A 13,887-nucleotide genomic window follows, 5' to 3' on the forward strand; every position below is an offset into this window, starting at 1 on the left:
AAGGGGCACAAGGCGATCCTTCCCACTTCCTAGCAACCCTGCTAGTAGCCCAAGCTCACTCAGTCTCCTTCTTGGCTGAGTGGAAATTTGAATCTGGGTCTCCACAGCCCTGGTCTGGCACCCTAGGCTGGCCTCAACCAGAGCCAGGGCTTTTTCAGTTGTGGCCCCAATCTGGTGGAACGCTCTGTCACAAGAGACTAGGTCCCTGCAGGACTTGACATCTTTCCACAGGGCCTGTAAGACAGAGCTGTTCCACCAGGCCTTTGGCCAAGGGACAGTCTGACCCCCTCCTTCTGAATTGATTTGAGAATGTACTGTATTTTAATTAATTGATTGTGATTTTATGTGAACTGTGCTGTTTTTTTAGCCGCTCTGAGCCCAGCTTTGGCTGGGGAGGGCAGGATATAAATTATTATTATTATTAATAATAATAATAATAATAATAATAAACTACCACACTAACTTGTTCTTACAATTTGTTAACTCTGCTAATGATGATAATAACATTTTTATACCCTGTTTTCTACAAAAATACACAGGGCAGCTTTCACAAAGTCTACACAACACAAAATAAGTCATGCAGATACATTTTAAGAGGCAAAATGAAACCCAAAAATGAAACAAACTAGCACATGAAACCAACAGCAGCTAAAAACAAGGAGCAGTTCTAAAAAAACAGTTTAAATAATAATTCTCCCCAAGTCCCAGGATGGTAACAATGTAGATAAAACAGCTTAAAACAAATGGCAGTCACTACCAGGGTGGGTCCCAAAGATTAGGAGGCATGGGATTATGAGCTAGTTCCCTTGGCTCCAATTTCTCCTGCCACTGAGGTTCTTTCTTAACCACAATGCGAAATCAGGATTTGAGGCTGCTTCCATAGCTGCCAGGGAACTTCATGGGAGTTAACTGTGGTTGCTGTTCATACTGATTTTTTTTTTAGAGCAATTGTAAAGTTTTATTTCTTTATTTTTAAAGTACAGTGAATAATGTGTACAGATTTCCATGAATGTGTATGCAGCCCTTTAAAAAGTAAGAAAGATAGCAGGCTACCCACTTTCCCACAGCAATACTTTCTCATTTCAATAGTTTTTGAAAATCCACCTCTCTTTGAAGCGAGTGATCCTGCCCTCTCCAACACATTCAGGATTATTATTTTTAAAAGAAGTGTTTCTACCAGAGTGAAATTGACCAGAACCTGCTGATAATGTCTAATTAATTTCAGCATGGCATTAATTTGTATGGTACTAGGAAAAGCTGCTACAGATAAGACAACAGGAAAACCGATTTAACAAGCATGGCTCTTTCTTTTTCCACTCTATTTGTAGAAGTTTATCAAGATACCAGTGCTGGACTGGTGCTTGTGCTGCAAAAAAGCTTAAGGCAGAATGTTGTTCTGTCAATTTACAGAAACAACTAATTTCCGTTGATCTCATTTCTTGTGAACAGTGATGAGGTAACAATTGTAGAGAACGTTGCATAGACAAGTGGTGTGATTGGAAGAATGACCCACCACTGTATTAATCCCCTAGATCCGGCATAATTTTATATCTGTCCTTGCATCCAGTGCCTTGCTTGGCAGCACAGACATTCACGAACAAAGGCACTGGAACTCAAGGGCCAGAATTGCACAGAGCGTTCCACCTCTCCATGCCAATGCTCCTCCTTGGCCACCTTCCCACCACCAACACAGAGAGAGGCTCTGCCAAGTGTTTTCAGTCCTTATGTAACAGGAAATCTCCTCTTCCTCCCAGAAAAGTAGTAATAATTAATGGACCTTCCATCTTGGAAAGCTTTGCAAAGCGTGGGCTATTCTACGAGCCCCACTTGTTTTGGAACCATCACCGATTTCGCGAAAAGTGTGTCTATCTATATGCATAGATATATTTCAGGGGGCAGGTTTTCAGATATCCATGTCAAACTGGGCTTCCTCACCTAAGCCTGGTTGCTTCTCCTCCTCAGCGTGGATGAGATTGGTCTCGATCCCAAGGATTTCGACAGCTGGGCTTGTAACACCTGGAATGTCTGGAAGGTCACAAGGTGGTGTTTTGGCAACTGGAGAATTCCGACACTCCTTTAAAAATTTGCGGTCGTATATAATGCGTGTACCGCCCGGCGTGGTCCCGAAGAGGGTTCCGCCGGTCGTGGTGCTGTAGTCGCCGGGAGGCAGCGCGGCTCCGGCGGGCAGGATCAGCCGCTTGGCGGGGCCGGGGATGTCCCTGCCCAGCGTCGGCCCCTGAGGCGGGTGAGGGCAGCAGCAGCTGGCGGCGGACATGGTGGAGGCGCTCGTGGACCAGAAGACCGCTGTTCATACTGATGTAACATAAAAGCTGCAGCTGAGATTGCACATGCGGATTCCAGGGAAAAGGGAAGAGGAAGTCCTGTGGTCCCCTTGCAGCCTCATAGCCATGGTTAAGATATTTGGTTTGCTACATCTGGAATGTTTTCACACGCCTGGTCCTTTTAACTACATATAATTCACCTGACGTGTGACCAAAAACACTACCAATACAAATCATTCTACTGTTCTGAAATCCTTCCCTTCTGAGGCCACGCCAAGCTAGATCTGAACTGGAAGGCTTTGCCATGATTTTGACAAAATATGAATTTGTTATTCAAGTATTGCACATATCTAGGTAAAGGTAAAGGAACCCTGGACAGAAGAGTCCAGTTAAAAGCGACTATCTCGCTTTCAGGCAGAGGGAGCTGGTGTTTGTCCACAGACAGCTTTCCAGGTCATGTGGCCAACAGGACTAAATCGCTTCTGGTGCAACGGAACACTGTGATGGAAACCAGAGCACACGAAAATGCCATTTACCTTCCCACCACAGTGATACCTATTTATCTACTCTCACTGGTGTGCTTTCAAACTGCTAGGTTGGCATGAGCTGGGACAGAGCAACGGGACCTCACCCCATTGTGGGGATTCGAACTGCCAACCTTCTAATCGACAAGCCCAAGAGGCTCAGTGGTTTAGACCACAGCAGCGCCCATGTCCCTGGTACATATGTATGGTGTGGTGAGTCTGACATCCATAAAACTGGGCTGTTCATAGTGTGCTGACTAATCTCCATGCTGTTAGTATCAAAGACAGAATGGGACTAGCCCAATCCAAAACAACACAGTCCCAAACAATATCCAGAACATTGAGCTACAATGATTAGCCAGACCTAGTCTGAAATCCTGTGCACAGTTCCTTAGGATCAAATCCCATGTACAGGATTGAGTGGCAGATCAGTGGCTGAAGGAGCACCTCAACCCCTATTTTTCAGATCCAGCTCTGAGGTCCTTCTGGTGGTTCCCTCACTGCGAGAAGTGAGGCTACAGGGAACCAGGCAGAGGGCCTTCTTGGCAGTGGCACCCGCCCTGTGGTACACCCTCCTATCAGATGTCAAGCAGATTATCTGTTTTGTAACAAACAAACAAACAAAACTTAAATAAAAACTAATTTAAAAAAGAAGAGCAACGGCAGTGGCATTGCTAGAAAGTGCAGTTTTCCCCAGTCTTTCCTTGCTTGGTTCTTACTGAGAGCCAGTGTGGTGTAGTGGTGAAGAGTGGTAGACTCGTAATCTGAGGAACCGGGTTCACATCTCCGCTCCTCCACATGCAGCTGCTGGGTGACCTTGGGCCAGTCACACTTCTCTGAAGTCTCTCACCCCCACTCACCTCACAGAGTGTTTGTTGTGGGGGAGGAAGGATAAGGAGAATGTTAGCTGCTTTGAGACTCCTTCGGGTAGTGATAAAGTGGGATATCAAATCCAAACTCTTCTGCTATATGCTAATAGTGAGCGACTCAAGATTGATATATGCTTTCAGTTTTTGTATCTGATAATATTATATTATTTACAATAAAGCTAGAGCAGTCTTGCGTCCATTTATATTGGATTTTTTTTTAATTAAAATTATACAAATGCATTCATTTGACGGCAAATTCTATACAAGCAGCACCAGAGCATTCATAATGGCAATCAAGATACTGTAAAGCAAAATGTCCATACTTTCCCCAGCAAAGTAGTTTATGCTGGTTTATGACTCTCATTTGTTACTCATTTCTGACTCCTGCTTTATTTTGGCAAGGAGATCTATCCTCTGGCTAGCAAAGAGAGCTCTGGCCAGCTTTCCCACCGTCGCTCCTTTGCTCCCTTCCTTCATCATCCACCTCTGAAACATTTGATAAACTTTTTCCTTTAAGCCATCCCGCTCATAGTCATGGTCAATTTCCTCCAGGTCAGGATCGCTGAAGCCCAGCTGCCGCGCCGTGGGTTTCCACTTCTTCCCTATATTTTCTCTCACGAGGTTCAGTTGCACTTCTGAAACGAGAGCAGTGTTCTCTGGTGGCGACAAAAGGAAAATGATTCTTTAGTGCTTTGGCGACGGAACACCGTTTCTTTCCTTTCAATTTTTTTTACTGGTTTTCACACTTATCACATAAAAAGAAACAAGAGAAAAGAAAAACACTACAATGCACAAAAGCAAAGAAAAACACATAAAAAAGAACTATCACTTCCAAATCCTAATTTCATTACATTGATAACTGACTTCCTTGAATCCCCTCTAACTGAATTTCATTATATCATCTGTTTAGCAGTTCTCCAAATTCATATCAGGAACACTGTTTCTTTTGTTCTCGGAGACAATAGGAAGATCCTGACAAACTCCATCTTGCATGAGAAACATGGGTGCGAGGAGGCAGGCAGGCCAACCCTGCTGTTAACAGTGAATGCAGGGCTCTGAGTGCATGCCAATATATATATAAATATATATAAGGTAAAGGACCCCTGGACGATTAAGCCCAGTCAAAGGCAACTATGGGATTGCAGCACTCATCTCACTTTCAGGCTGAGGGAGCCAGCGTTTGTCCACAGACAGCTTTGTGGGTCATGTGGCCAGCAGGACTAAACCACTTCTGGCGCAACAGAACACCGTGACGGAAACTAGAGCGCACGGAAACACCATTTACCTTCCCACCGCAATGGTACCTATTTATCTACTTGTGCTGGTATGCTTTCGTACTGCTAGGTTGGCAGGAGCTGGGACAGAGCAACGTAGTCATGGGGATTCGAACTGCTGACCTTCCAGTCAGAAAGCCCAAGAGGCTCAGTGGTTCAGACCACAGCGCCACCCGCATCCCTATGTCAATATATTCACCATGGAACCTCCATTTGAGTGTGAATTCTGAGCTAGTCAGAATTGTCTGAAAATGCCAAAAGACTGCATTGCAAGGCCACAAAGCATGTGCAGAGTTACTTTTCTGCCCCCCCCCCTTTAGCAGCCCACCTGTGTAGACTTCCATGGGATCATAAACCACAGTGGTACGGTATTCCTGATCCCATGGAAGCCTCACAGTCTTTTGTGCAGAAGACTTTCCACTTGCAGATGTCTGTATTTTATGTATCAACATCAAAGGGGGTTGCAGGGAATTCATGCAATGTTGTGGCGGAAGCCACTAGGTATTCTACTGCTCCCTCTTGTACTCACAGCACCCCTTTTTGTGTAATGAATTCATAGGTAAAGGTAAAGGGACCCCTGACCATTAGGTCCAGTTGTGACTGACTCTGGGGTTGTTTCCAATTAGCAATAATCGTGCCTCGGATTAACCTCATTGGCTACGATACTGCCACTGCGCAAAGCTTGGTTAAAACTTATTTTTCCCCCGGCCGGTTTGGCTCCTTTAACACTCTTAGACACCTTTCATTCTACCTGGAAAACTTCCCTGTTTGAAAAGATAAGAAGCTTGGGATTCTCCCCGCAGATCTTGATAGCGGCAGGATATGAGAGAGCCAAAAGTCAAGTGCTTCAACGCATTAGGGACATACGAGTTGCAATGTCATATGGGCAAAATGGATAAACATGCCACAATTAGAGACTTTGGGAGAGGGTTTTCACCCGCAAATTATCTGGCTGATTTACAAATTCCTAAGTACAGACACTCCTTTACCCTGGCCAGATTCAACATTCTGCCCTCTGCCCTGCTGCTAGGCAGATATGAGGGCAAACCATATGAGTCACGTGTTTGCCCATGCGGCTCATCGGAAGTGGAAACAAGTCTGCATGTATTGCTGCACTGTAGTTACTACGAGGATCTACGCCTGACCTTTATTGCCCCAGTTCTACAAAAGCTTAAAAATGAACCAGAACTCCAACGTATGAGAGCCTTGGTAGAAGATAAGGTTCCTGAAATTACGATCAATGTTGCCAAATTCTGTGTAGCCGCTATTAGGCGTAGGAAACAAGAGCTTTCCAATGTCAATATGCAGGGGAAGGCAAATACTTAATTTTATTTATGCTGTCTAATTTTAAATTGCTGTTATGGCCTAATCTGTATTGAAATTGTCCTTTGTTTTTTCCGGTGTTAAGCTTCGCTGACTAGCTGTACGAGTTAATCTGGTCTGTGACCGTTTAATAAAATTTGATTTGACTCTAGGGTTGCGGCGCTCATCTTGCTTTACTGGCCGAGGGAGCCGGAGTACAGCTTCTGGGTCATGTGGCCAGCATGACTAAGCCGCTTCTGGCGAACCAGAGCAGCGCACGGAAATGCCGTTTACCTTCCTGCTGGAGTGGTACCTATTTATCTACTTTCACTTTGACGTGCTTTCGAACTGCTAGGTTGGCAGGAGCAGGGACCGAGCTTACCGTTGCGGGATTCGAACTGCCAACCTTTTGATTGGCAAGTCCTAGGCTCTGTGGTTTAACCCACAGCGCCACCTGCGTCCCTTAATGAATTCATAAAGGGGCCTAAATACTTAAAGGTACAGTGGAACCTCAGTTTTTGAACATCTTGGAAGCTGTACAATTCAGAACCCGAATGCCAAAAACCCAGAAGTGAATGCTTCCATTTTTGAACGTGCCTCAGAAGCCGAATGGCTTTTCAGGCGCGTTTCTCCATTTTTCTCAATGGAATTTGCCGACTGACCATCGCGCCTCGGTTGTTGAATGTTTCAGAAGTCGAACGGTCTTCCGGAACAGATTACATTCGACAACCGAGGTACCACTGTACAAGTAATCCAAGTCATGAGAGATAAACTGGAAGAAAACTGTAGTGTGAGTGACTAGCAGAGCTGTGCAAAGCTGGTAATAGGCCCAGGACAAATGAGAAATGGAGGACCCAATTCAATAATCTTTACCAAAGGACCCCCCCTTTGCCTCTGCTGGGGGGGGGCTGACTCAGAGCATGGGTGTAGATAAGGGGCAGCTGCTGCCCATAAGCCAAGTAAATAAATAAAAAAACTAAACGTAGAAATTGTAGATTTTGCCAGATTTTTCTGAGGAATTTTAAACAACTGTGGTTGAGCGATTTCATAGAGGATGATGACAGGTGGGTATCTCCCCCCCCCCCAACATAAATCCTGTCTATGCTCATATCTCAGAGAAGGCCCCTCAAAATTGTGGGCCCTTCCCAGTTGCCTCCACCAAGCTCCCCCTCTTGTTCTAGACTGGTGGGGTGTGGGTATTTCAGAGAGCAGGGCAAGCTCTGGTGCACAGAAGCCCTCCCTCATATGTGTTTTTAATGAATGTGTGTGTGAACATACAGTGGTGGCTCGCAAGACGGAATTAATTCATTCTGCGAGTTTCTTCGTCTTGCGGATTTTTCGTCTTGCGAAGCACGGATGCACCCTGGTATTAACGGTTTTAAGAAAATGGAAACAAACTCGCAAGACGTTTTGTGCTAAAGCACTGTTTCTGGGTTAACAGAGTCTGTAACCTGAAGCGTATGTAACCTGAAGCGTTTGTAACACGAGGTACCACTGTACATATCCTGAACAGAGTTTCAAAGGAAAATGTATGGCTTTGAAAGCAAGAACTATTTCTTTAAGGAAGAAGAAAGTTTTAACTTCAGTACTTACCAAACAGTTTCTGGTAATCTGCAGGATTATAATGAGTATTTTCCGGCATAGTACATATTTGTTGAGGTTTTTGTTTAATGGTTAAGAAGTTGTGAGAGCCTATCTGAATTGCACTACTATTATATATATTGTAGCTTGCAGGTTCTCCTGTATGTAAGACAATTTTTTAAAAAACACCTGTTTAATAAAGGAAGTATAAAACTACACACAAGCAAAATGAGCACAGGGACAGTACAGGGGGATAAATTACTGACCAGTGTGTTGACACATGTTAATTTTACGATGGAAATAGTAAAATGGCAAAAATGCATTATTTGAACGCTGCACTTATATGTTGGGTAGTTTCACATCAAGGAAAGAATGGTTCCTGCTCTTAGAATTTATGTTACAAGGGCATATTTACACAACCAGGTTTATTTCTCAGGTTGGTGTCTGGTAAAGTTAATCATGGAATGATAGAATTGTAGAGTTGGAAGGGACTCTGAGGATCATCTAGTCCCACCCCCTGCAATGCAGGAAAATGCAGCTGTCCCATACAGAAATCGAATCTGTGACCTGCCATTATCAGCACCGTGCTCTAACCAACTGAGCAAGCCAGGCTGCTCCAATAGTTCTTTGATAAGAGTTAAAATCATAGCAAACCTTTGAAAGCTTGTGTCAGTCAGATCAGTAGGATGAGACAACAAACTCCCCAAAGAGAAAACATGTTGGCACTTCTATATCAGGCACTTCCAGCTCTCAAGAGACTGTGATCTACTCCCAGTTTAAACAAACTGGCAGTGATCTGGCTTTTTTAAGGAGGAGAGTCCAGAGTTGTTCAGCTTTTTGGGGGTGAATGCCATAAATCGCTTCTTGCAGTAAATGCCAACACAATCAAACGTACACAGCGGGGGCCCGAGACTTTCATTCAACTGTATTTTTATTCGCAGGGACTAAAAGTTTCCCGCGATCTCCAGGAGATCTACTCTGTCAATCGCGGTCGACCGGTTGGACATCGCTGTTCTATATCAACAGTGTTTCAAAATGTTGCGAGAATTAAGTCTTTTGAGTCAAATAGATAATGCATTTTGAGACTTCGTTCAGTGTATGTGACTGTATCTTGTTGAGATCAAGCAAGCGGCTGTTTCTGGAGCTCCAAAACTCTGGGTTTTTTTTTCATTTTGAAAGGGAACAGCACCACAAAAGGGAATCTCAAACTCTCTCCTTGTGGAAGGAGCAGATTGCAAGGGGCCAGTTCTGGAACCTAACGTAGTCTATGCTGTTTGCACCTTGGAACCCTCCGAAAATCCAACAAGTGTGCCAAATAAACCATGGGAAAGCGGGGTTAAACCCTACAAATTTGGCTGCTGGGAATAGGCACACTCAGCCAAGGCAGAACTGGATCCCACCCACCCTGGTCGATCAGCTCATTTCACGTGTGACATCAGCTGATGGACAGGTGGATATGATTGGAGGGAAATGGCTGTGTAGGCCAAGACTGGCCCATGGATTGTAGCTTCCCTACTTCTGCTTTAGAGCTACCAAATGGTATTATAGCCTTAAAGAGTCCAGACCGCTCATGCTGCTCATGTTGAGATCATACTGCTCATATCAAGAAAAAACTAGAGCTTTTTTACCTGAATTCTGTTTGTGTATAGGTGTATGGGCGAAGTTCGTCTTCATAAAAGAGGTCGATTCCTCTGGATCTAAAGAGGTATGCAAATTGTGTCAAAACCGCACCACTGCTCTTGAAACATTAAACAAGGACAACAACAATTTATTTATACCCCACCCATCTGGCTGGGTTTCCCCAGCCACTCTGGGCGGCTTCCAACAAGATCTTAAAATACAATAGTCTATTAAACATTAAAAGCTTCCCTAAATAGGGCTGCCTTCAGATGTCTTCTAAAAATCTGGTAGTTGTTTTTCTCTTTGACATCTGGTGGGAGGGCATTCAACAGGGCGGGTGCCACTATCGAGAAGGCCCTTTGCCTGGTTCCCGGTAACTTGGCTTCTCGCAGCGAGGGAACCACCAGAAGGCCATCGGCGCTGGACTTCAGCGTCCAGGCAGAACGATGGGAGTGGAGACGTTCCTTCAGGTATACTGGACTCTTGACAGTGCAAAAACCTACTCAGACAAAAACCTACCCAGGTGCAACAGAGCTCCTGCATCATTAATGTAGATGAGGGAATTTCAATAGGTGGATATTTCACAATAGAAAGTGGTGGTCTTGGGAGAGCAGAAGCTGCCAGAAGGGAGAGGCGAGGACATCAAGCCCCAATACTTTTCAGACGACCACACTGACTTCTGACAGAATGAAGTCCTCCCAGATAGACAGTCTAAGCTTCCAGTGCTGTACTTGCTGACTGTCACAGAGCCACATTTGCAGTCAGAAAGTTCCTGCAGAGTTGGGACCAACCAAAACCCACCTTTCCTGGAGCTCCTTGGCATGTGTGTACCCTGAGGGAAGACACCAGGCAAGGGAGCTAGCACCATCAGCTCCTCAGGAAGTTTGGCACCACTTGTTAATAACCTGCCTGAGGCGCCTTGCCCCAAAGGTAGCATATTGATGCAATTGATCAATATAATTAAGTTACCAATTTCTATTCAGCCCACAGCCAGTGCAGTACAGAATGATATTCCTCTTACACTAGAGGAGGCAAATGCCGACAAAGAGAGAAGTCAAGGGAGTTTTTGCCTATTCTCCTTCAAAACGCTTGCTTGCGTTTGTTTTATGGTTGTAATGTTTTTATTTGTTTTATAATTGCATATTTTATTGTTGTAACCCACAGGATTATTGTTGAAGGGCAGGTTAAGAGGTCTAATTACAAACAAACAAACAAAACTGCTCCAGAACAGGTTTCCAAAGCACACTGGGGATTGCTGGGCAATCACCTCATCTTCTGAGGTGATTCCACCGGATCAAAAGCCCTTTTAGTACAATGGCACGAAAGGGCCAAAACCCAATATTTAGGGTGCTGGAGTTTCCCTTATGTATAGATGGATATCCCACCTTCCTCCAAAATAGAGCACAGCTTACAACACTGATAATGAAACACGACAGTCCTAAGAAAACAATACAAATAAAATACAGCACAATGAACGAATTAGCGACGCTAATGCTCTCTGTAGAAACTGCACCACAAACAGTATTTTGCAGTTCAGATGCCTGGACAAAAGTGATTCCATTCCACAAAGCCCCCCAGTCAGTGCTGCTGATTGGGCGACCTCAGACAAATATTCATTTCAGCCAACCTCAGAAGGTTGTGAAATGAAATGGTATGAGAGTGGGGAGAACTGTTTTCCGCAAGCTCTTTGAAGGGAGGGCAGGATGAAAATTTAATAAAAGGCATAAATATAAATATGCATAGTAAAGCTCACCAGATTTTGAATTGCTATTACATTTTAGCTGTCCAAGGGTTAGTAGGATGGGACGAAAGACTGGCTCATAAAAAAATGGGACAGCTTTTATTCATAGAAGGTAGTGAAGAAGAGCCATTTTACTGCTGGTCTTAGGCATGTGTGCTCTTTCTCCCTGAAGGAACAAGAAGAAGACCCTCAATCAGTTCACTTACCAGTTTCTGTGCTGAAGCTTTTGCCAAAATAGTAAGGTCTGAATGGGTTAGATTGACGATCCACACCAGATTCAGGTACGGGAGGTTTATTGAAGCTAAAGGGATTGGCTGATCCATAGAGATCTTCTGGGCTTAGAGATGCTCTGAGATTTGCAGGTCCGGGCCCATAGTGCCTAACTGGATTCAGCAGGCTATTATTTTCCCTTTCCAGAGTAGCTCTGGTCGGCGGAGGTTTCCACTGACGACTGTATGGGTCCACAGTGGTGTTGCTATGACGGGCACCAGGCTCGACCTTTTCCGGCCTCAGGTGCGACTCCTGCATCGGGCGGGCAGCAGTCGCCTTTGCATATGGGTCGTGAGACACCTTCCTCCTCCTCTCCTGCTCCAGTATTTCAGCGCTGTACGACATGGAACGGCCTTCTGCCTTGTCCATCCTGCTGCCATGCACGTGGTAGTTCAGCTCGTCCTGCAGTTTCCGCTCCAAGGTCACCGGAGGATCCAAGGACGTTTCGCAGCTCTCCACAGGTTCATTCACCGGGCAAGCCGCAAACATGGCTTCGTCTACGGTGTTGCTGGCTGCAGGACACGGAGAGCTGTGAAGGGAGCCAGGTAGATCTGCAGGGCAGAAAGGGAGAGGCCTAAGAGGATTGATCGTTTTGCAGAGATTTCATTGCAATGTTCTAGCACAGGGGACAGCAAACTTTTTCAGCAGGGGGCTGGTCCACTGTCCCTCAGACCTTGTGGGGTGCCAGACTAAATTTTGAAGGGTGGAAAAAATCAACAAATTCCTATGCCCCACAAATAACCCAGAGATGCATTTTAAATAAAAGGACACATTCTACTCATGTAAAAAAACACTGATTCCCAGACCGTCCACGGGCTGGATTTACAAGGCGATTGGGCCACATCCAGCCCCTGGGCCTTAGTTTGCCTACCCATGTTCTAGCAGCTTGGTGAGACTACTGCTGTGAGATCAAGGCTGCATCCAGGGACTATCCAGGCCTATGGGTCTCCAAATACTGCTGGACTACAATTCCCTGTCACGGCTAAAATGGCCGCTGTTTCTTTAATGCGAATAAAGCTGGGTCAGCATGACTCAGCGGTCTGCACCAAGTTGTATATATAAGTGAGAAATGTTAGTTTGTTGCTGAGGCTGGTGTTTGGGTTGGTTGGTGCTGGTGTGTGGAATTATTCAGTCGTGTTTTGCACAAAGACTTTTAAGAATAAAACTCTGCAAGGATATTCTCGTGGACTCTTTTTGTGCCGACAAGGGTCCGAGGACCAGGCTGAAGAGGCAAAGGGAGGTCAGAACCTTTTCCTCCTTTTTTTTTGCTTTTTACAAACACTGACAGGTTATGGGCCCAGTGTTTCTGAGCATGTGCAGAGTGCAAAACGACTGACAGCATCTCAGCAGGGAGCTGGTGAGTCCTGGTGGTGTATGGAGCCGGTGGCTGTGCGTTGGAGCAGTTGGTGGCAAGCTGTAACTGTCTGCAGCGACGCTGGAGCAGCTAGGATCTGAGGACCAGAAAAGCACTCAGCGTCGGCTACTGGAACAGTTTGAACTGCTAGAGGACCACAGTAGGCGACTCACAGAGCGGCTACACCAGTTGCAGAGCCAGGCGGGACCTGAGGGTCAACAGAGGCAGCAGCTAGAAGCCGGTGAGTGCCAGCCAGGACCATCTAGTGGGACTCTAAAGAGAGAGTCTGGAGAGTTTGCTGGAGGCCCCACAGAAGGGGCTCAGCAAGCACCAGCAGAGATGGCAGATTTCCAGTCTTCCCAAGTTGTAAATATTGGGGGAGGCATCCCTTTTGAACTTCTCTCAGAAAGCAACTGGCTGAGTTGGTCAATTAAAATGCAGCAGTTGTTAAGGAGAGATGGACTATGGGACTGTGTTGAAACTGAGGTTTTGAGGACTGACTCTGCTGAGAAAAAACGGCTAGATGAAAGGGCTCGTGCCCAAATTATGCTGTGTTTGAGCAACTCTCAGTTATTGCATGTAGCAAATGCCAGCACAGCGTTTGAGTGCTGGAATTTATTAAGGGCAATGCACGTCAGAGAAACTGCTGGAACTATAATTTCTCTGACCAGAAGGCTGTTCAGGACTGTTATGAAAGAAGGTGAGAGTTTGGCAACTCATCTTCAAACGCTGAAATCTCTGTTTCTTCAACTACAGCAGAGAGGTAAGCGTTATGATGAGACTGACCAAACCTACATTATTCTTTCAAGTTTGCCTGAAAGCTGGTTGCCCGTGATTAACAGCATGGAGAGTATGCGTCCCCGAGATCTGACCCTTGAGTATGTGGTTGGAAGATTGACTGAAGAAGCAGAAAGAAGGTCAGATAAACAAGCTGAACTCCAAGAGCGGAGGAGTTACAGTCGAGGGGGCCAGCAGCAGAATCTGCCAATGGAGCAACGCCAAGGTTTGGACTTGGCCATGGCAGTGAGGAGATGCTATAGATGCAACCAACCCGGGCATCTCCAACGTCA

At 45.4% G+C, this 13,887-nt stretch overlaps 1 protein-coding gene and 1 pseudogene across 2 annotated transcripts in view; both read right to left on the bottom strand.

Moving 5' to 3' along the window:
• Nucleotides 1-948: 948 nt before the first annotated feature.
• LOC309374754 (eukaryotic translation initiation factor 4E-binding protein 1 pseudogene) lies at nucleotides 949-2,296 on the bottom strand (annotated as a pseudogene). Its single transcript has one exon. The product of its transcript is annotated as a eukaryotic translation initiation factor 4E-binding protein 1 pseudogene (transcript).
• A 1,574-nt stretch (nucleotides 2,297-3,870) lies between these two features.
• RIPK1 (receptor interacting serine/threonine kinase 1) overlaps nucleotides 3,871-13,887 on the bottom strand; it is a 31,519-nt gene continuing 21,502 nt past the window's right edge. Inside the window, exons 9-12 of the mRNA XM_081918224.1 lie at nucleotides 11,400-12,014; nucleotides 9,461-9,529; nucleotides 7,845-7,991; nucleotides 3,871-4,331 (exon numbers count right to left, since the gene is read on the bottom strand). Of these exons, the coding sequence (XP_081774350.1) occupies nucleotides 4,036-4,331; nucleotides 7,845-7,991; nucleotides 9,461-9,529; nucleotides 11,400-12,014 (1,127 nt within the window). The 3' untranslated portion in view covers nucleotides 3,871-4,035. The remainder of the gene's footprint in view (nucleotides 4,332-7,844; nucleotides 7,992-9,460; nucleotides 9,530-11,399; nucleotides 12,015-13,887) is intronic.

This window comes from Podarcis melisellensis, assembly GCF_964234715.1.
Source record: "Podarcis melisellensis genome assembly, chromosome: 7".
NCBI classification, from domain to species: Eukaryota; Metazoa; Chordata; class Lepidosauria; order Squamata; family Lacertidae; genus Podarcis; species Podarcis melisellensis.